Source organism: Acyrthosiphon pisum, chromosome A1 (genome assembly GCF_005508785.2).
Source record: "Acyrthosiphon pisum isolate AL4f chromosome A1, pea_aphid_22Mar2018_4r6ur, whole genome shotgun sequence".
NCBI lineage: Eukaryota > Metazoa > Arthropoda > Insecta > Hemiptera > Aphididae > Acyrthosiphon > Acyrthosiphon pisum.
This window is the reverse complement of record NC_042494.1, coordinates 78,384,779-78,403,961: the sequence shown is the minus strand read 5'-3', so window position 1 is coordinate 78,403,961 and position 19,183 is coordinate 78,384,779. Positions and strand designations below refer to the sequence as shown.

The window sequence follows — 19,183 nt, the reverse complement described above, 5'->3', positions numbered from 1 at the left end:
GGTACCTATAATAAATTCCAAATTAATAATATCACAATATTCATTAAGTACTTAATATAACGCGTTATACATCAACAACAAACCGTGATACTATCATATATATATATATATATATAATGGTATACTTTAGAAGTTTCATGTACCCACGAATAATATTATACAATCACAACAAAACAACTAAAATAGTTATTCTAGGTATTTTTAATATGTAATTTTGTCCAAATTTGAACTTAAAATGATTATAAAAATAAACTGTGCTTATGTGTTTTTAGATTTTTTGGTAACCGAATTAACTACTTACATGGAATCTTGTTTTACATTTTCAAGCCTTAGATATAAAAGTTGAACATTTTATAAATTTTTAACTACAAAATAATTATTCAATTTTAAATTTCATACATTTTGTTAAAATTCGATCTTTAAATGCTTATAAAAAAAAATTGTGCCCATGTATTTTTAATATTTTTCAAGTTCTGTTGTAACAATATATCAGGTGCCGGGTGCGTGGTGAAGAGGGTCATTCCAGTTAAAATCAAATAATTTACTTGATAAGCACTGTGCAAGCTGTCCCCCGTCTAGATAGTAGAGTAACTATTCACAATGTACCCGGCCGCGGCGGCCCGAGGCAGTATATTTGATTGCCTTGGCTGGCGTTTTGCGCCATTCACAATATTGTATGAGTTTACGCCGCACACCCTTACACCACCTCCCATGTATTAACATAGGTAAAGCCGGCAACTGCCTTGTGCACTCGTCAAGTGTCAATGACGAACCTCTAGCGGTGGCTGCGCGGCGCGCGCCGGTCGCAGGATTACACTCAAACGGCAAGGTTATTATAGCTTATAAATTAAAACGTTACTGCGACGTGACCCATTCTTCAGTTTCATGCAAGTTGTATACAAAAAAAAAATAGTATAAAATATAAATGTAGGTAAATATAATTATGAAATTATGAAAAAGTAAAAAGAAAAAATTATCTAAAGAATTGCGCCTCAAAAAATAGTGCGCCCTAGGCACGTGCCTTAGTAGCCTATGGGTAAATCCGCCCCTGTGTGTAATACCTCATGCTTTTAAATAAAATTAACGATGTGATATAATGTCGTTTAATAAGCACATAGGTGAGGTGGCGTGAAAACTTACGGGACGCTGCAGTCATCCTTTAGCCCATAGGTACTCTATAGATAGGTTTAATTGATCGTTAGATACTTCGAGTACCTACATTGAAGTAATATATAGATAACATTATAACTACACAAATACTAATAAGATTAAAATCCTGAATAACATAAGAGTATAAGACCGTGGTAGAGATTAATAAAATATGTTTTCGTGCTATTCAGATCACAGGTGTCTTAAGTGCAGATTTACGAAACCTCGGGGACTGGAGAAGTGTTTGGACGCTTCCCTTCATGACAAAATCACATTAAAAAAATTTTTTTTTCCTTAAGATCAGTGTGCCACCATTTGTAAGACGCGTAGGTATGTAAAAAATTGAAAAAGACGGGTTGCACTCCGGGAATGCCGGCAGAAATGAAAACTTGAAAATTAACGTCGAGCATTTTTGATATTTTGGAATAGTTAGGGAATAATTTTGCACAAATTGCTTTAATCATCAGTATAATGTTATAATAATATTTATGTGATAAAATACAATATATATTTATTGCGCTATCGTACACAAACATGACAATTTATATTACATTAAAAATGAACATTTCAGAACTATTACATTATTATTTTACATTAAAAAGTTTAACTCTCAGAAAAATAAACTTCCATCCATAATTCGAAATCTGTTTCAAAAATCAATGCATAATATAGTATAATATATTCAATTTTATAACATTATAAGGTATTGATTGTGATAAAATAAACACAAATCATTGATAGGTACCTGAATATTGTTGGTGTCAGCAGTTTCAGTCATTTTGATAAATACATTTTTCAAATTATGTCGTAATATTTTCGCGGTGCAGATAATATATTACGTTTTTTTTACCTAAACGTCCCTTATGCCAATCATTAATTTTAATTAGTAGTAGGTAATTGAACAAAACTAACACTAGACACTAACAATAACAAGTGACTATATGTACTAGATAAAACATCTAATATAGTAATAAATATCAACATATGAAAATATTTAGAAAAATTAACATACTTCTAGAAGTCCGATTTCAATTTTGAAAACTAATTTGGATTTGATAACTTCTTTTCTATGTTTTGTAGAAAATAGGTATGTTTTCGATATTTTGTCAAGTTTTTGTAGTAAGTACAGTTGTAAATTAATTTACTTAATTTCTCAAAACGAACTTGTACTTTTATAAGGTTCAACGAGTTAAAAAAATGAAAAAGTTTTTCCTACAAAACATAGAAAAGAAGTTATTGAATCCAAATTAGTTTTCAAAATTGAAATTGGACTTCTATAGAAGTATGTTTATTTTTCTTTCGCATATTGATCTAAATGCACGCATTCGTCCTGACGCGAGTTTAACATTTTTACCCATCTGAAAAAAGTGCACAACGCCGCTAAAGAAGTTTTCACTTCTAAAACAAATATTTTTTGATAAATTATTCCTATTATAATTTATTATAGACTATAGTAATATTGTATATTCAATAATCAATACACTTCAATATCAAATTATAAACAAGGAGAAAATGTCAACGCACTCACATTCATAGGCTTTCGCATCCCGCCAAAGATAAAGATAAAATTTCGTTACCTATCCTGTGTTCAACGTTATTTCGTCAAATTAGTACCTAATTTATTACACAAATAAGTAATAACTACGTATCTGTGACCTAGTGGTGCAATTATCGGCAGTGTTGGGTGTGCAATTCACAGGGGCCCCCGATTTTTGGGGCCCCGAGATCTCATATACGATATTCCTACTAAAATGTGTAATATACAAAATAATATAATAATAATTAAATATTGATATAATTAATATAATATAATCTATTATCTATATATATATATATATATATTATAAAATAGAAGCCCCTTTTTTTGTATGTACGAGCATATCTCGAAAAGAACTCTACTTATTTTAATACGGTTTTCACAAGTAAATCGGTCGAGTCACGGGGAAAGTTTTAATGTATAATAATTTTGTTTAGTAAAATTAATTGGGTGCCGGGTGGCCGAAAATAATAACAATCTATGTCTATATATATAGTACAAATAAATGATTGTTTGTATGTCATTGATCTCCTCCTAAACCACTCGACATTTTTTGTGTGTTTTTGAGAGAGTCTCTGAACGGTTTAGATTCACTATTAGACCCAGTTAGTTTAACCCGGAGAGGTATTTTGAGATTAACGATAGACATTTTTGTTTATTTTTTTTTTTTAAATAATTAGAAAAAAATAGTATTTTAAATGTTTGCCATTAGTTATTCTGGTAGATGACGTAAAAGGATCCATTAAATCGTCACACGCTTATGGTTTCGAATAAAGAAATTATATCTTAAAACAAACATGAGAGTTAAATGTATATATTTGTAAGCTGTGGCTATTATATAGGTTCACAAAAACTACTTGACCGATTTTGTGAAAATTTCAAATTGTTCTTGGAGATATTAGAAAAGTTTAAAGAGTACTTTGAACCACGTTCGGATTATACCAAGTGCTGTACTGTGTTTAATTCTTGCTAGCAGGTAAGGGCCCCGGTCTAGAAATTTTCAACATGGGCCCCTCATTATCAAGTTGCGCCACTGCTGTGACCTGTTATGTACAACACATTAAATAAGCTAATGATTCAAAAAAAATAACCAACAGAGAAGGTTTTAGTCTCTTTAAAACTACCCATTTTCCTAACAATCACAGGTTACAAGGGGGTTATAATATTATAATTTTTTATTCGTTTCTATGGTGATAAACAAAGCGTTAGAAATTAAAACCCCATTTTTAGCGTTTTTTCGTAATTTTTCGGTGGTTTTTCCCGTGGCATTAAATAACTATTGAGAAAATCAGAAAATAACCTCTCTAAAGTACCATCTTGATCCAATTTGCTAAAAGATAAGGTACTATATGTTGAAATCGAAGCACTCCTTCTGGAAGAAATTTTGTATACAGGATGTAAAAAAAAAAATAAACACCATTATAAAAACAATAGCTTCCTCGCTCCGCTCAGAATCTAAAATAGTAGATAAGAAAATCCATTTTATAAAGCATTGTCGACGTGCGCCGACCTAGCACGGCGGCAGTCAGCAATGGAGATGTTGGTATTGTTTTAATGTTTTAATGTTTTTCTAACTTTTTATAACAACTTCTATTTTCATGAAATAATTATAATTTAAACATGAATAAATAAATTATTTCAGTCAATTTTTTTAATAAATCTTTAATAATCAGAAATCAAATTTAACCGAAAATAATTGGAGCCAATAGGACAAATATTGCACTAAGTAGCACGGGACAAAATATAAAAATCGAAAACCAATCAAAAAAATATGAGGCTTTAAAACGTTATGCGAACGGATTAAAAACTCTGAGTGTTGAAGAGTTTATAACTCAAGTTGGAAACAATATTAGGACACTGCCAAGGTAGTTATAGGCTAAACATATATTATTTATTTAATAGAGTAAAGTAATATTTGGTGTATAATGTCATAATTTATGTAATATTTTTAATTATAATATAAAATAAATACTTTTACATGTCAATTTGGTGTATATATTACATATACATTTTTACCGGACTTTTTAGTAGAAAACCATGATCTGTTAGCTCCCCAAGATTGAAAGTTAACAGATACAATACAAAATTCAAAATGTATACACATTTTCAGATTATACTATTTTAGAAAAACTAGTATTGCAAATGGTGGCCAAAGGTAATCGGATTGACCACAGATATTTAGGTTGGCGCGTTGTAAATAGGTACGCAAATACGCAACACAAATGACAGATTATTATTATTTATTTATAGACTTACAGTCCTTAAACATTTTTATTTATTTTTATCCTAATGAGTAATGAGTAATAATTACTTATGATGACTAATCCATACTAGTATAGGTACTATACGAAATCGGTTTCTTCTTAGTAGGTTTGTACAATGAATATATAAAATAATCGTTTTTGATTTTAAATAATATATATTTTTTTTTAACATTATAGCACAACAATAATATTACTATATGAAATGATTAGATTTATTATATTAATATAATATTATTATAATCTATAAATAATAAATATAAAAAGGTACACAAGTGGGTGTCGCTCTGCTGTACAGTAGTCAGTACTCAGTAGCTAGTAGGTTATAAGTGTGTCACTGTAATGGATTGTGTTAAATTTAAATTCAATGATATAATATTATTGTATAAGAAGAACGATTCTAAGCAAAGACGGTCAGTCAGTCTATAGTATTACTATTATTATTATTATAAGCATAATTTAATATATTTGATATTATTGTGAATACAGTCAAGGGCGCCCGTAAATCAAAACCTAGGGGGCTGACAATATTATAAAAAAATAATTAAGAACCAACCAAATTGATTTTATTCAATAACAGAAAATAAATACACAACATAGATAAACGACTAACCTATACAATATGTCATATATTACAATATCAATAATATCATCAGTAAAAATAGTTTATTATTTACAATTACAAAAATTATAATTATTTCACATTTGTCTATAGGGTGACATGTGTCACCTCCTTGGATTCCATAATGGGCGCCATTGCAATACAATACAGTAATTTATATATAAGTATATACCCTATTTACGTAGAGCTTTATTTTAAATGTTCAACCCTTAGCTATAAAAGTTGAACATTTTATAAATTTTAACTACAAAATAATTATTAAATTTTAAATAAAGATTTAAATTATGATACTATTTGTCAAAACTCGAACTATTAAAAAAAAAATTGTGACTGTATTTTTAATATTTTTCAACTACCATTGTAACAATGTAATAGAATCCTTGCATTAAATTTTCAAGCTTTTTTTACCTAACGAATAAAATTTCATTGACAATTGTAGAAAAAAAAAATCAAGAAAGTAAAATTGAAAACTGAAAATGTCCATAAACAGCTTAAAAAGAGCCAACATATTTTCATAATTGTATGGTGTATAAAAAATTAAAATATAAACATTTAGTTAAATTTGCATGTATCTACAGTCATTTGTTTTTGAATTAAAACAAAATAAGAAAATCGCTACATGAGAAATCAAGTTAATAGGTACTATAAAAAATAATAAACTCATATCTTTTGAAAAAATATAAATATATTTTATAGACTAGAAAACAAAATAAATAGAAACACATATCACATAAAACTAAAACGTTTCAACTAAAAAAATATACAGAGTCTAGAACATTATTAAGTTTAAAATCTCCTTTTTTAGGTAACTGTTGAAAAACGTTTAACATATCTTGAGTATCATTCGTAATATCGCTGGAAACAAATAATGTAATAAATAATATTAATTCAATTTTATTCTAACTTTTTATTATACTTACTAATTAGAAAGTTCATATTTATTAATCATAAAATTAGATAAATTTTCTAGAATTGGTTCATTGTGTAGTGCTACAAATTGTTCTCTACAAATCTAAAAATATTATTATACATAAATAACATTTTCACTAAAAGTAGGTATATGTTTGTTTGTATCTTTACTTTTCCCATAATCTCAACAGAATTAGGATGTGTCCAGAAACAGTCATGCACTGATACATATGTGATCCCTGCTCGTTCACAGTGAAGAGATGTTAACATCATATGACTAGAATCCAACGAGTGGATAAAGTTTGGGGGAAAGGCATTTTTTTGTTTCATCACATTTGGCCGACTACAAATTATACATAACTATTAAATATATATTTTTTAAACCTTAGTTCAAAGATGAGTAAAATTAATTTTTAATAAAACATAAGTGTTAGTGACATTGTAATCTATACAATAATTGTTAAGATTGTTCAATAAGATACTAACTCATACATATCCAATATAAAATGTTCTCCCATTTTAACACTAGATTTCTTGCTGTAATCGTAGCATTTATTTCTACGATTGTATGGTTGGACTACTGGTAATCCTAATGGTGTTATCCATTCTACACTTTGACCACATGATTGTGATATTACACGGGCACATTCTGTAAACCAATCCTAAAATAATGTATATCAGTTTAAATTAAAAAATTAGATATTGTAAATTTAAATCATAAAATACTTGAACGCATAAATAATAACCGAATATATTTAGATAATTTTAGGTTCTGAGTGCTCCCGATAAACGTATTGATTTTAAAATGTGTACCATTTTTTTTTGGGTCTGAAGGACTGTAAATAATTGTTATTGTAGAAAAAATGCTTCAATTTTCAACTTCAGCATCGTTTTTGAAGAAAGTGAACCTAGTTGGTACTTTAGGGCAGTGCCTTACCTTTTTTGAAGACGACACCCTAATAATTTAGATCTATAAAAATGGCAACACATTTAAAACAGTTAATGGATATATTACTACAGAAATAACGTTTAATAACTTGACCGCAGATAATAACACCATTGCCAGTCCATACTATCTTAGTTTATGATATTTACCTTATAATGAAAATGATTTCTTATATTTATATTATATATGTATGGTTTTTTTTTAAGTAGCACGGCTTTACTATGGGTTTAAAAAAGAACTGAGTGGGTTAGACACAGAAAAGCAGCTAGGGTTCTAATGGGCTGAACTTTTCTGTGCAAACACTAAATTAAAATCACAAGTATTTATGATAATTCAACTTTACTTGTATCTCTTTTGTAGAAGTGAACATTTCTCTTAAGCTTTCAAATGTTTTTGACACTAAATAAGTGGAAGCCGACCAAACTTTATCTTTGGGAAATGAATCAATATCTTACAAAAAATATTCAAAAATTAAATACATTATAGCATTAAAAAAAAAAAAAATATATATATCTGAGAAAATACCTTTCAATTGTTTAGCAATTTGTAAACGAGCACCAAATCTAGTTACACCATAAACTGTTGTCATTACAGTCTGTTTAATTACTTTACGTCTAACAAATCCATCTAAATATTTTGCTATTACAACATCATTTGCAGCGTCTTTTGAACGTTCTCTTTCAACCTAATAAAATAAAATAATATAATCTAATTTATTATTTATTTTATATTCAATGTCAATGTTTTTACCATAGCTGCAACACAACTATACACATCTTGTGGTATATCAGAAGGAGTTAAGTTGACACTCACTGCTCCTGCAAAATCTTTACCTAATGCAGCATAGTGTTGCAAGCCGTTACATGATCCATCCTGATGAACAGGGAAATGAGAAATAAAGTTTTCTGGATTTTCTAATTGTAGAGCATGGGATATCTCAATACAACACGCTAAAGTTTGCCAAGGATTCTCAGATTCGGCCCACCACATATTTCCCTAAATAAATCAATAAAAGTAATAAAAATAATTATAAAGCAAACAATTTTTAATTTTTTAATTAAAAAATGATTTCCATATTACATACTCCTAAAGGGTTATGGGCAGAATTTAATATATCTGGAAGTATCTCTTCTGCATATTGAAGTCTTTCTTTAACAGAATTTCTTTTTTTCAGTCCGGTTAAATTAACGCAATGTATCTACAAAAATATAGTGAATCTTTTTAGAATTTAATAGTTATAAATTAACAGTGTTTGGTATGTTCCTTATAGAAAGGAATTGGTTCTGTTCCTTTGCCGTTCCTTTATAAAATGAACAAGTTCCTTTTTCAGTTCAAATAGAACAAAATATAGGTAAAAATAATTTATGCAAATTCTTTAAAGTTCTTTTAGAGTATGTATTCAATATTTTTTTTCATAATTTAACAAATTAGCATATTGAATTACCAGTTATAATTAATATTTACAAATAGTACTTCCAAGCAGAGCCGGAATAAAGGGGTGGTATCTAAGACGGAGGTATCTAAGAGGAATATAGTCTAGAGCTCAGACAATTTTTAATAAAACAAAAAAAAATTAGCAATCACAATGGCCAGCGAATGATATCATTTGCAACACTAAATGGGTTGACTGTTAGTAGTACTACGTTTTCACACAAGAATATTCACAAAGCCACGTGGAGGTCACCAGATGGCAAAATCCTGAACCAAATGGACCATGTTCTTATACAGGCTAGATACCGTAGTACCATTTACGATGTAAGAAGCCATAGAGGTGCCAATTGTGACACGGACCACTACTTAGTGATTGCCAAGCTCAGATCTAAGTAAAAAAATCAAGCGAAATTAAATCAAGTCAAGACGACTAAAATCAATTTTGAGATTCTTAAAGATGAAAATATGAGGAAAGGGTATGGGAATGAAGTCACGAGGAATCTTAAAGAAAATAATGTACAAGTGATGAACGTGGGATTGCGTTGGGAAAAAGTGACCAATTTTGTGAGCAATGCTGTTAAAAAAGCAGCGGCCAAAAGTATTGGTTAGCTAAAAAGGTCAAGAAACACTTGGTGTAATGATGTTTACAGAATTTCTGTAGATAAGCGTCGTAAGGCTTTGTTATAAACAACACTCAAATGACTAAAGAAGTTTTTATACAGGACCGAAAAATCTGCAAATGTACTCTTCAAAGGAAAAAAAAGTATATTTTAGCAATATACTACAGACTGCAGAGAATGACCATGCATAAGGAAGAAGTAAAAACTTTTTTAGTCATTAAACAATTTAAGCAATTTAATGCAATATGGAATGCAATCAGAGACAAAGACGGACAAATGTTAATGGAGTCAGGGTCAAGAGCTGAGAGACGGAAAGGATATTTTGAAAAATGACTAAATGGTATGATGCCAGCTTAGCCAGTAGTACTTACTGAATATGAAAGAGCGTAGCCACACATAGAGGATGTTAGTTTAGAAGAAGTGAAAATTGCAATATTTGGCCTGAAAAATTGGAAAGCACCGGGTACCGATAATATTCCAGCAGAACTCATAAAATATGGAGGTGAGAAGCTGCACGTAGTAATCTACAGATTGTGTGAGCTAATATGGGTTTCGTTGACCATTTGGCATTTAGACATAATAGGTGATTTGCTTACAGACATAGCTAACAAGGCCAGAGTGTTGGAAGAAGCAGCGAAGAAAATAGGTCTTGAAATAAATACTGAGAAAACAAAAAGATAATGGAACTCATTGAGAGTGGGAAGGACCCCAATGAGATGGAGGATTAAAACTATGAAAAAGTTAGTGATTTTTAAATATTTGGTAGCGACGTTAAGCACAAAGAATGACTGGTCAAAATAATAAGTATTCGGATAAATAAAGCCCAAAAAGCAGTCTACTCACTGACAAAATTCTTTACATCCAAAATTCTATCTAGGAAAACAAAAGTGATATTGTATGTAGCTATTATAAGACCAACTCTCATGTATGATTGCAAAGCTTGGACGACGACTAAACAAACAGAGAGAAACCGGAGGACTTTCAAGAATATGGTATTGAGGAAAATATGTGGACTTTTCATCGATGAAACTGGCGGAGGATATATAACAAAGAGCTGTACGATATGTTGGAACTAGCACCAGTAACCTTCATTAAGGGCCAAAGGATATAATGGGTAGGCCACATAATGAAAAGAGGAGAGAATGAAGCAGTTAGAGTAGCATTGGAGTGGAGACCACAATGAAAAAGACCCAGAGGAAGACCTAGGAAAATATGGATTGACGTGGTGGAAGAAGATCTAAAAACTCTTGAAGTTGAGGATTGGAGAGAGGCAGTCCAAGATAAAGATGGGTGGCAAAGTGTAGTAATGGCGGGAAAAACTCTTAGAGAGTAGTCATGCCAGAAAAAGAAGAAGAAGAAGAATTTTTGTATAATTACCTTGTATTTTATGTTTTAACACTTCAAAAATGTTTGTTGTTTAATAATAAATTAATTATGTAACTTAAACATTGTAAACTTACTCTCTGAGTAACAATGTTTTCTTGTAAATATCTACTACTAAATATCAATAATAAAATAGGTATGTTTATAATTTTATTTTGTGAAATGAAGGCCCCCAAAACTGGGATAGCCCAGGACCACTTATTACATTAAACTGGCTCTGCTCCCAAGTCCCAACCCGCATCATAAACTATTTTACTGTCCGATGTTCATACTATTTTCCGTTGGTATAACAATTTCTAAATAATATAAAAAATATTAAAATAGTGACTATAAATTTTAACAGATTGACGTCGATACTGGATTATTAGCAATACATATTGTATGTACTAAGAAAAATATATATTTTGATTTCAATTATTTACATATCTGTATAAATTATAACGAACAATTTTATTCTTTGTTCTTTTTATAAAAAGGAACTCATTCCAGAAATCTGTTCCTTTCAAACAGAAACACTGTTAATTAATGAATTTTAAAAACTTACTTTCAACCAGTTTAGACCATTAGACCCAAGTGGTTCTCCTTTAGCAAAACACAACAGTGATCTGGCCATATCTGAGCCAAGATGGTTTAAGTGAGGAGGACATGGATATACTCGACCTCGAAAATCCATATTATGAGGCAACCAAAATGTTTTACCGCAAAACTGAAATTGTTTTCTTAATTATTATTAAATAAATTAAAAAAATTAACTATAAATATTTACGTGATTAGCTAATGACAGTCGATATAAAGCATCACACCACAAACTAAACATTTCAGCTTTCTGTCTTTTTAATATGGCACGTTCTTTATATAACCTAGAACGTTCATCTTTACTCATACTCTGTAATATTGGTTGTGGAGATGGGAAGGCAGATACAGGCTTTGGAATATCTAATTTTGAAGAACCACCTGAACGAAATACTTGAAGAACTACATCCAAAACCTAATAAAATAATTAATAAATTATTATTATATATTGTGTAGTTGTGTTATATAATTGTTGTCTATTTATAAAGATATTACAGGTTTATTTATATTCCAGGGTATAGAGGCCAACTGATTCAGTGCATCTAAGGCTGGATAAAGTTCCTGTTTTGGTGTTTGCTCAAGTCTATGCCATTGTAAAATAGCTTGTTGTGGTAACCTAAACAATAATTTAAATACTGTATTACACATTTATACATAAAAATTATGATTCTAAACTGTGAAAGTTCCTTAATTTGTGGGTCTCAAATAATTTACAGTAATTTGTTATTTAAATGACTACTAATTACTACTTTACTAGTTACATTATACATTTATTCTATGAAGCACCTTGTATAAGATAAGTTACAAACAAAACTTAATTAATAATATTAGAAATGTTAGAAATATTAAAATTGTACTGTTTAAAAAAAACCTTTTTTGAAATTATGAACTAATCTGGTTTAGTTCCTTAATTTACATGATATATACATAGGTACTATAACTAAATTTAAAATATTTCTATTGTTATTATATTATATAAAGTTAAATAACTGCATAATAGGTATATTTATGTTTATAGATAATTAATTTACAACGAAATAAATCAGAATTGTATTACTCAATTTAATAAACTATATTACCTAATTAGATCTGCTTTAGCAGCAATATACCCTCCAGAATTGATTGAAGTCCAAGGAACTGGTGGACTCAACATAGGGATCATAGTAACATCAAATATTAAATCATTAGGTTCAGATAACTGATAAAGTTTTGACAATACAGGATGTGGTTTGATTTCTTGTTTCACATGCTGACATTGTCCACGAAAAACTGTATAAAATGCTGGCAATAAATGCCTAGAAATTAAATTAATTCATTTAAGGCGATTAAAGATTAAAATTTCAATAAAAAATTTTTATTTACTCCTCTTCTATATGGTCTTTCATGATATTAACATCAATTTTTATATCTTTAATAATAATATTGTATAAAAATTTCCCAACGCTGTTTAGTACAGTAGAAGGCCATTGTTTGTCATCTTGTTCCTAGTAACAAAAGTAATCAAATGTTATAAACTATATTAGTATTAATAATGAATTAGAAATGGTTTATTCTATTTGTCCTAAACCGTTGTGTTAATTTATTTATTTTTAGATTTAGAGTGGAGCAATTCATGTTTTGATTTTACAATGATTTCTACATTTTTATGACCACTGGCCACGGTACCCTTAGTATATAGTTTGTTTTTCGGAACAATAATGACTCAATATATAAAAATACATAATATGAATACATATTTTACCAGGTTAAATAGAATATTAAGATTTTTATTAGAGAAAATGAGCATATTTTAAACTTTCAAGAACCTAAAAATTCACTACCTATTTACTCTGCTTGCCGAGAGAGAGGAACCCCCATCAAAATCTAGAAGACTTTCCAATGTTCAATTTTTTCCGTTAAGCACTGACTTCTTACAGTAAGTACATGAGTACCACATATTTTGATTGCCACCAACTTGCCGTCTCTCGACACACTGTAGTGGAATCAAAAACATTTTATAAGGTTAACTTACCTGTTGATGTTCAATATTTCTGAATATGTCTATTATCTTAGCTTTTATATAATTAAAAATAATACAAGTGAGTTTACTGTTAGACACTAAAACATAATTGTCTATATTTTTTAAGATACATCTTGTTTATAAACAAAAATCCAAAATAAGCAAAACTTACAATATCTGCTCCTATTCCTTTGTATTTGTGTACTAATTGTTGCCATTGTTGTCTCGTATTTTGACTATCATAATTTTGACTATTGATATACCATGAACAATAATCGGTATAAACTGCTTTCATCTTTTCTAAAATTTTTGTATTCTTTTTGTATTTAATTTGGTACCTAAATTGTAAATAAAACATGATTAAGGTATACATATTTACTTTATAAAAATATAGTACCTTAATCTAACTTGATTAGCCAAATTTCGATATAGTAAATTTACTGTCGGGCTAAATGTTTCAGACCCTTCAGCTAGCTTCCGAACTTCTTGTATAATTATATCAACATATTGTTCTGTGTTTAAAACTCTTAAATAAGGATATATATTTACATTCCGATAAGATTTTAAACAGTTATGCTGAGCACGTATACTTTCTAATTCACGCGCAATAGCATTCCTTATAGTTTCTTTCCATTTTTCTTGTAAATCTTCTAATTTATTTCTCTATAAACATATTTTATTAAAAATACATATTTAATACATAGGTGTATACAATTTGAAAAGGGTTCAAGCTGTTGGCAATGATAAATTATTTGAAATAATTCAATCTCTTATAAAATATAGTTTAATTAAAATTTTACAAGGTGGATTTATAAATTAAAAATAAATTATGCATCCCTATTTTACACAAGCCATAAAATAAAATCATCCAAACAAATATTTGATTTTAGAACTTATCTACTGATACCACACCACTATTTTCTGTTTTTATTTTAATTCCAGGTATTTTGAAGGAAAAATAATTGACAGATATCATATTTTCGTATTTTAAGTATAAAATTAGAGTAGAATGAAATTGCATATAATATGGTAATTGGTAAATAATGGTGAAGAGAAAGAGAAAAGAGAATTTGCTATGATTTCAAAAATTAAGTAGAGTACTAAATCTTAACTGTACCACTGTTTTCACCATGGCTTAAATATACAAGGTTATTGCATATAACCTGTACTGTTATCAAACAAAATCAAATGGCGGTGTAATGGTACGGTTCATGGAGTAAATATAGGTTGCCCCTTACTTTAATTCCTTAACATGATAAAATTATATTGTAGGGGTACTATTACAATAATCTAGTATATTTGAGGTACAATGAAAATAGTTAAAATAAACAAATTAGAAAGTAGTACAAAATAAACAGTGTGTGATTAAATAGATATATACCTTTTTTAAATTTCTTGAATATTTTAAGTTATTATTTATAATAAAATTGCATTTTGATTTTATTTATTTATTTATATTAAATATGGGACGAACCTAATTAGATTTTTCGCATTGAAAAATAATTAAAAGGAAAAATTACACAAATGTTTAAGAATGAACAGACAAACAGAACATGTAGATAATATATAGATAATCTATTTGAATCCTTACATAATCTAAAACTTTTTGAGATGGTGTGGAATTATTGTCAACTGACTGTACTTTTACAATAGTAGACATTTCTGATTCTAGTTGTTTCCGAGCACATTCGAGAATATTCTTTTCGTCGAAAAGGCCTTCAGCAGGGCATTTAAACGTTGACTAAAGATCAAATCATACATATTATACAAACATGACTTCCAACCAAAATTCATTTGTTATATTTTTACTTTTTGTGAATTTAAATGATCTAAAAGAGGGCAAGAATAGTAAATATTTTCAATACTGAGATGTGGTTCAAATGAAGGATCTAATAATTGTACAGCTTTTAATACTTGTTCTCGTTGATTTCCGATATAAATACAATTTTCAAATAAATTATTTAACGTAAACCCCTGAAACAGAAAAAAAATTAATTCATAAAATATATTATTTAAATGTTTACATTTGTGATGCCTTACATCAGATAAAAACTGATTATATAATCCTCGTAATATATCAGATGAACATGGTTCTTTTTTATTAACCAAACATTCAAACGCAGCTGCATATGCTTGAATATTTGGTTTTGTTTGTGATAGTTCTAATAATGACCAAATTTCCTTCAATTTTTCATAGTTTCCCTGAAAATATTATTTGGAAATAATTTTTTGATTTAAACAGTTCATTACTTTATTAATAACCTGAAGCACATATTATCATAGTATGTATTCATCTTAATGTATATTTATGAATGTATACCATAATATTTACCTTGCTTGCAAAACCATGCATTAAACATGTAAAAATCCGAATATCAGTTATTTTTAGAGACACTTTATTTGAAACACTCTTGTAACAATAATGATTTAAAGCTGCCAATCCTCTATTAAGAAATCCACAACACACCTAAAACAATTAAACAAATTAAGAAAATAAGAAATAATATATTTAATATTTTTTCTTTTCATATTTATTATAAAATATATATTTAATTTACACATAAATCTATATATGCCAAAAGTGTTTGATTGAGACTTTTTTCACGGCCTTTAATATTCAGTTGCTTAACAGCTTCTTTTAGCTCAAGTTTATTTTTTACAGCAATATTTCGATTACGCTCTCTTTTTGATCTTTAAAATGTAAAAATAATCATTACTGATATAGAATAAATGAAATTAAAATAATAATGAAGGTTTCTTACAATTTGTCTTTGCTTTTTGGTAGTTCAATACTATTGTAAATGTCTTGTTCTCCTTTTAAATGGCCAGGAGCATATTTATTTTCGATGTCATTCTCTGTCATTGTTATTGTTTGTAAAAATTCAGTATCTTTAAGCAAACTGATTTGATCTTCATTCATTTCATCTATATCATCTAATAGCGCTTCTTTAAGGCTATTTTTTTTTATATTAGATATAGTTCTTATGGAAAGTTTATTAGAACAATCATTTGATTTTTCCGTTTTAGGAAACATTGCCAATGGTTTTTTACAAGCAACCATTTTTTGCACTTGGTTAGGTTTTAAATGTTTTACTTTTACTTTAGATTGACTGGTAACACTATTGGTAACTTAAAACAAAAAATATAATAAAATATATTATACTATTTAAAAATACAAAAACAATTATGATAGTAATACATTTTAAATTAAATAGCAATTATAAAATAACTATTTTTAGTATGTTAGCAATAAACATAAGCTGCGTACCTATTTTCCAGGAATATAGAAGGCATGACAGAGGTATGTAAATGAAATGTATTGTTTAAAAATAGGTTCTAAAGATTATTTTCTTTTAAATAACTCAGGAAATTAATGTTAATTGATTAATAATTTGTTCTTATGAAAATAGAAAAAATGTAATGTAAATTAAAGTTACTATTATTGTTAAATTTACAGTGACAATAAAGAAACTTAGAATCAAATAAAAATAATTAAACACTAAAGATAGGCTAAAATACAATTTGTATGTACCTAAGCAAATATTATTTTTAGTATAGTTTGGTATGGAATTATGTTCAAACCAACCTCAAAAATATAGGTATTACAAATTATAAGTTAAGACAAAATTATTTAGGACATTTCAATGAATAAATTATTATAAATATTAACCTTGTACTACTTCTGAAAATCGTTTGGCATTTCTTTTGAATTGTTTGGTCTTTATCAAAATTTTAGTTTGAATACTTTCTATATAGTAGAAAAATCAAAGCATTAACACAATAATTATAGTAACGTATTTATAACATTCATCTTACCTGGAATATTAGAAAAATTTGCTGTTTTCAGTAAATGGGGCTTGTCAATTAAAACTATTTGAGGAAATCCATTTTTTATTTGAGACTGAAACCTAAATAACCTATACATGATTCTTAAAAAACGATATAATTATATTACATTCCTAAGCATATAAGTAATTGAATAATTAGTAATTATATTCAAAATAAGATTTTATATTGTTGTAAAAAATCCAACGAGAAAACTGGTAGAAAATAGTAATAATTGTAAAAATCGAAAACAAACAAATAGTTTTATTTAAAAAATTAGATTCAGCATGTGTTTTCATCTGATAACAAACTGAGGTTAAGATCACGGTTGATATCTATGGGCTGATATCTATAGGCTACGGTTGAACCATAGAATTCTATGGTTGAACTTGTCTGTGGTATGAATCGAACTTCACTAATAATTTCCAAGTAAATGGTTGTTGAAATCATAGGCTTATATTGGGTGAGTGGGGGTGCTTGGGAGGAGCTTAGCCCCCAAATTTATTATACATTTTTCAAAACCCTACTTCTTATTTTGTAAAGAAAGACTTTACCCCCCCCCCCCCCACCCATAAAATTCAATCAAATCTATAATCAAACAAAATGTTTTAGTTAAATATTAATTTATTGTCATTACATAATAATATTTGTAGGATAATGAAACTTTCATGTATAACATACCAATAAACAATGACGTTTTCAAAATAATTAATTTAATTTTTTACATCAAACGTACCTATTATTATTTTAGATTATGATCTATTGATTTTACATTGAGTTTTTTTTTAAAAATTTTTTTTGGGTGTGTGATGCAACGTGCACGATAAGTAGTTGAAACAATGTGTTGGATTTTTAACTTCAGTATCTTTTCTGGTGGAAAAGTGAATTTAGTTGGTGCATTCGGAAGGAAAAATAAATACCCAGTAGTTTAAAAGAAGTCGAGAAAAACAAAAAGAAAATTTAAAATAATGGGAATTTTCCGCAAAATCATTTTTGATTTTTGGTTTCAATTCTAAAAGAATTTACTGTAGACACATGAAATGTTCATGGAGTGTTTATACAAGCATTTTCTGTACACCATACAATTTGCAAAATATATTTGATTTATGATGAGCTATTTATAGGCATATGAAATTTTTGATTATTATTTAATATTATTATTTTTTTAGATTCTGAGTGGAACGATAAATGTGTTGATTTTACAATGATGTGTGTTTTTTTATTTTTGTGTCTGTCATCAGGGTTTGGGGCAGTAAAACTGCTTTGATTTTCTTCAACAGTATCTTATTTGATGGGAAAGTGAAACTAGTTAGTGCATTCGGAAGGTCAAAATTTGAAATTTCCAATAGTTTTCAAAAGCGCCGTGAAAAACAAAAGAAAAATTAAGGAAAAACGGGAATTTTTACGCAAAAGCTGTTTTCGAGAAAATCGATTTTGGTTTTTGATTATGTAACTTTGAAACAAATAAACGTAGATACATGAATATTTCACTGGTTGTTTATATTTCCATTTTCTATACATAGTAAAATTTTCAAAATATTTTGATTTGTTTTGAACTGTTTAGGGACATTTTCAGTTTCCAGTTTTATTAGTTTTTTTTTCTATAAATGTCGATAAAACTTTATTCGTCGAGTAAAAATACTTGAAAATTGAATACATGGCTCCTACTATATTGTTACAATGACATTTGAAAAATATTAAAAATCCTTAGTCACAGATTTTTTTTATTAGCATTTAAAGTTCAAAAATTGACAAAATATGTAAAAATCACGAAAATTAGCAAATTATTTTGAGTTAAGAATTCAAAAAAATTTTTCTTTTTAAATCTAAGATTTGAAAATGTATTACAAGATTCCACATAATATTGTCTACCTTTATCAAAAAAAAAAAAAAAGTCTACAAGAAAGTCTTATGGGCGTTTGAAATTC

The 19,183-nt window shown here is 28.2% G+C and overlaps 1 protein-coding gene across 2 annotated transcripts; it reads right to left on the bottom strand.

Annotated features, from left to right (window-relative positions):
• Positions 1-6,267: 6,267 nt before the first annotated feature.
• LOC100165569 (DNA-directed RNA polymerase, mitochondrial) lies at positions 6,268-17,791 on the bottom strand. Of its 2 annotated transcripts, XM_001946842.5 has the most exons (23): positions 17,247-17,791; positions 17,101-17,178; positions 16,193-16,559; positions 15,989-16,121; positions 15,763-15,897; positions 15,471-15,632; positions 15,240-15,404; positions 15,022-15,171; positions 13,828-14,093; positions 13,603-13,768; positions 12,794-12,915; positions 12,511-12,726; positions 11,927-12,047; positions 11,625-11,846; positions 11,403-11,564; positions 8,509-8,622; positions 8,175-8,420; positions 7,950-8,109; positions 7,768-7,874; positions 6,965-7,140; positions 6,650-6,821; positions 6,490-6,581; positions 6,268-6,424 (listed from the first exon to the last, which is right to left on the bottom strand). In XM_001946842.5, the coding sequence occupies exons 1-23, from the start codon at positions 17,353-17,355 to the stop codon at positions 6,316-6,318; spliced, it is 3,750 nt and encodes a 1,249-aa protein (XP_001946877.1). In that variant the 5' UTR covers positions 17,356-17,791; the 3' UTR covers positions 6,268-6,315. The 2 variants fall into 2 exon arrangements, with proteins under 2 accessions (XP_001946877.1, XP_029343439.1); XM_029487579.1 differs by lacking the exon at positions 17,101-17,178 and having other exon boundaries at positions 6,316-6,424.
• Between the last annotated feature and the right edge of the window lie 1,392 nt (positions 17,792-19,183).

Excerpts from the sequence above, each read along its gene's own strand:
- LOC100165569 (XM_001946842.5), bottom strand. The coding sequence starts at position 17,355 with ATGTATAGGTTATTTAGGTTTCAGTCTCAAATAAAAAATGGATTTCCT. Across the intron at positions 12,916-13,602 it reads AAGGAATAGGAGCAGATATT|GAACAAGATGACAAACAATG; the intron begins GTAAGTTTTGCT and ends TTTTGTTACTAG. Across the intron at positions 12,727-12,793 it reads AAAGACCATATAGAAGAGGA|GCATTTATTGCCAGCATTTT; the intron begins GTAAATAAAAAT and ends TTTAATTTCTAG.